We start from the raw sequence: 1867 nt of genomic DNA on the forward strand, positions 1-1867 counted from the left end.
AACTTTCAGGCATTAAAGGGGAAGCAGTGTTTCCTCCTTGTTTCAAAGTGCCAATGGATGGGAAGAGCCGCCGACACGTTTCCGTCGGCGACTGCTGTGCAGAACCTGAACGGAAATAAATTCTTCGTTTCTCCCGCAACCTAAATTTGCCTTTTATGCTGTGAATTGTCGAAATATGAACATTCTTCGTAGATCTAAATACTGAGGATCTGCCTCGCCGGCGAAGTTCCGCCGTCATCGTCTCGATACTGACGAGTCGGGGCCCCCGAAGTCCCTCCGATCGAAGAGTTGGCGTTTTATCTTTCGACCTGCAATGATACCAGCTGCAGAGAACCCGTTGCCAGATCTACCGAGAAATCCCGATGGGTCTTTTCTCCCTCCAGGGGCTCTACTTATCAGCGCCTCGCGAATTCCGGACGCTGGCTTGGGACTGTTCGCAGGAGAAGGTGAGAACAACGTCCTCTAGCAGTCATCAGACGTGACACAACGGCTGTCCGCTGCAACTTGTCTTAGAAAAAAACACTATGTTCCCGCGAGAGGTGGGCGCTAATTATTGTGGCCGCCAAGCATATTGGTAATTCAAGGTTGATGATATATATTTCGGAGTTTCCGTTTGTCGCATCCGCAGGCATAAGGGCAGGAACGTGGATATGCGAATACATCGGCGAAAAGAAGAGCCTGATGTGCGCAATGACTGATGCATGGTCACACCGGTATCTCAGCGGTCCATGAATATTTCCTGCGAGAAAGGCTTTCTTTCTAGACAGAGAACCTCCCCGACTTGTCGGCCGCATGACAAAGCGTAAAGATGTTTTTCATAAACAGTTAGAGTTGCTTATATAATCCACCGCACAGAACAGATAGAGGGCGTGCGTGTCCACAGGGAAATCATGCACATGAAAGACAGACAATACGTGATGGGTACAGGGCATATAAACTGCCATATAGACGCCACCAACCACCTAAAGGCAAGTCCGAGCATCACTGGAATGTTTCAAGAAGAAATTCAGCAAAACTGTGGGCAGATTCATACTAGAATGCATATCCCATTTGACTACGTGCCTAATGTGTCGTGGCACCAGCACTTGCTCTTGCTACTTTTTGTACCATAGGTATTCGCAAGGTATTGCAATGACAACAAAGACAAAAACGCCATCAACGCAGAGTTTGTGAAAATAAAGCAACAGAGGTGCGCGGAAAGCAGGAAACACAAGTCCATCAGCAACGAGCTTTGCAAACAACGCAAGGCACCAACAGCAGTCCGTTTGAGTTCGACAAGAATGCACCGCTGCTTTGTGTCTAATTGTGCCCAGACGCGTTCTTCTGCGAGCTACGAAAGATGTGATGAAAGGATCAGAAATATACGCTCCTTATGGAGAGGTACTTAATAATCTATAGCTTCGTCACTCCCCTTGAAGTTCATGCAGCTATAGCCTTCTGCGTAAACGCGCTCAATAGCCGTTTGTGTTTGTGTGCGTGCGGTGATTCCTAGGTCTTCTGGAGAAGTCGCCAACAGGAAATCCGTTCGAGTCGAGACACTAGCTAATTTTTTGTTTGATTGCTCTGAGGTGAAGACTCGCATTTGTTATCTATCAAATATTACGTAAAAGAAAAGCAGCCGCTCCGCTGTTTATTTGAATTGTCAAACGATTCTAACTTTCGTTTTATATGAAACATCGCCTCGGGGTGGCCAAGGCACACCTGGCACGAAAATACCTTATGACAGCTCAGAGGAGGCGTGCCTCGATCACTTGAGAGCAAAAAACAAATACGGTACATGGGGCAAACACTTCAACGGTTCTACTGCTCTAATGCTTATCGGCCCGACACTCAGGTGCCCAGTGACAAATGCATAGATGGGGTCTAG

At 47.5% G+C, this 1867-nt stretch overlaps 1 protein-coding gene across 1 annotated transcript in view; it reads left to right on the plus strand.

Annotated features, from left to right (window-relative positions):
• Positions 1-313: 313 nt before the first annotated feature.
• Positions 314-1867, plus strand: part of EMH_0076640 (SET domain-containing protein, putative) — a gene marked incomplete at both ends in the record, with an annotated part of 2380 nt that continues 826 nt past the window's right edge. The window contains 3 exons of the mRNA XM_013499746.1: positions 314-446; positions 629-683; positions 884-972. Coding sequence (XP_013355200.1) covers positions 314-446; positions 629-683; positions 884-972 — 277 coding nt within the window. The remainder of the gene's footprint in view (positions 447-628; positions 684-883; positions 973-1867) is intronic.

This window comes from Eimeria mitis, genomic scaffold (assembly GCF_000499745.2).
Source record: "Eimeria mitis Houghton genomic scaffold, Emh_scaff4622, whole genome shotgun sequence".
In the NCBI taxonomy this organism is placed as follows: domain Eukaryota; phylum Apicomplexa; class Conoidasida; order Eucoccidiorida; family Eimeriidae; genus Eimeria; species Eimeria mitis.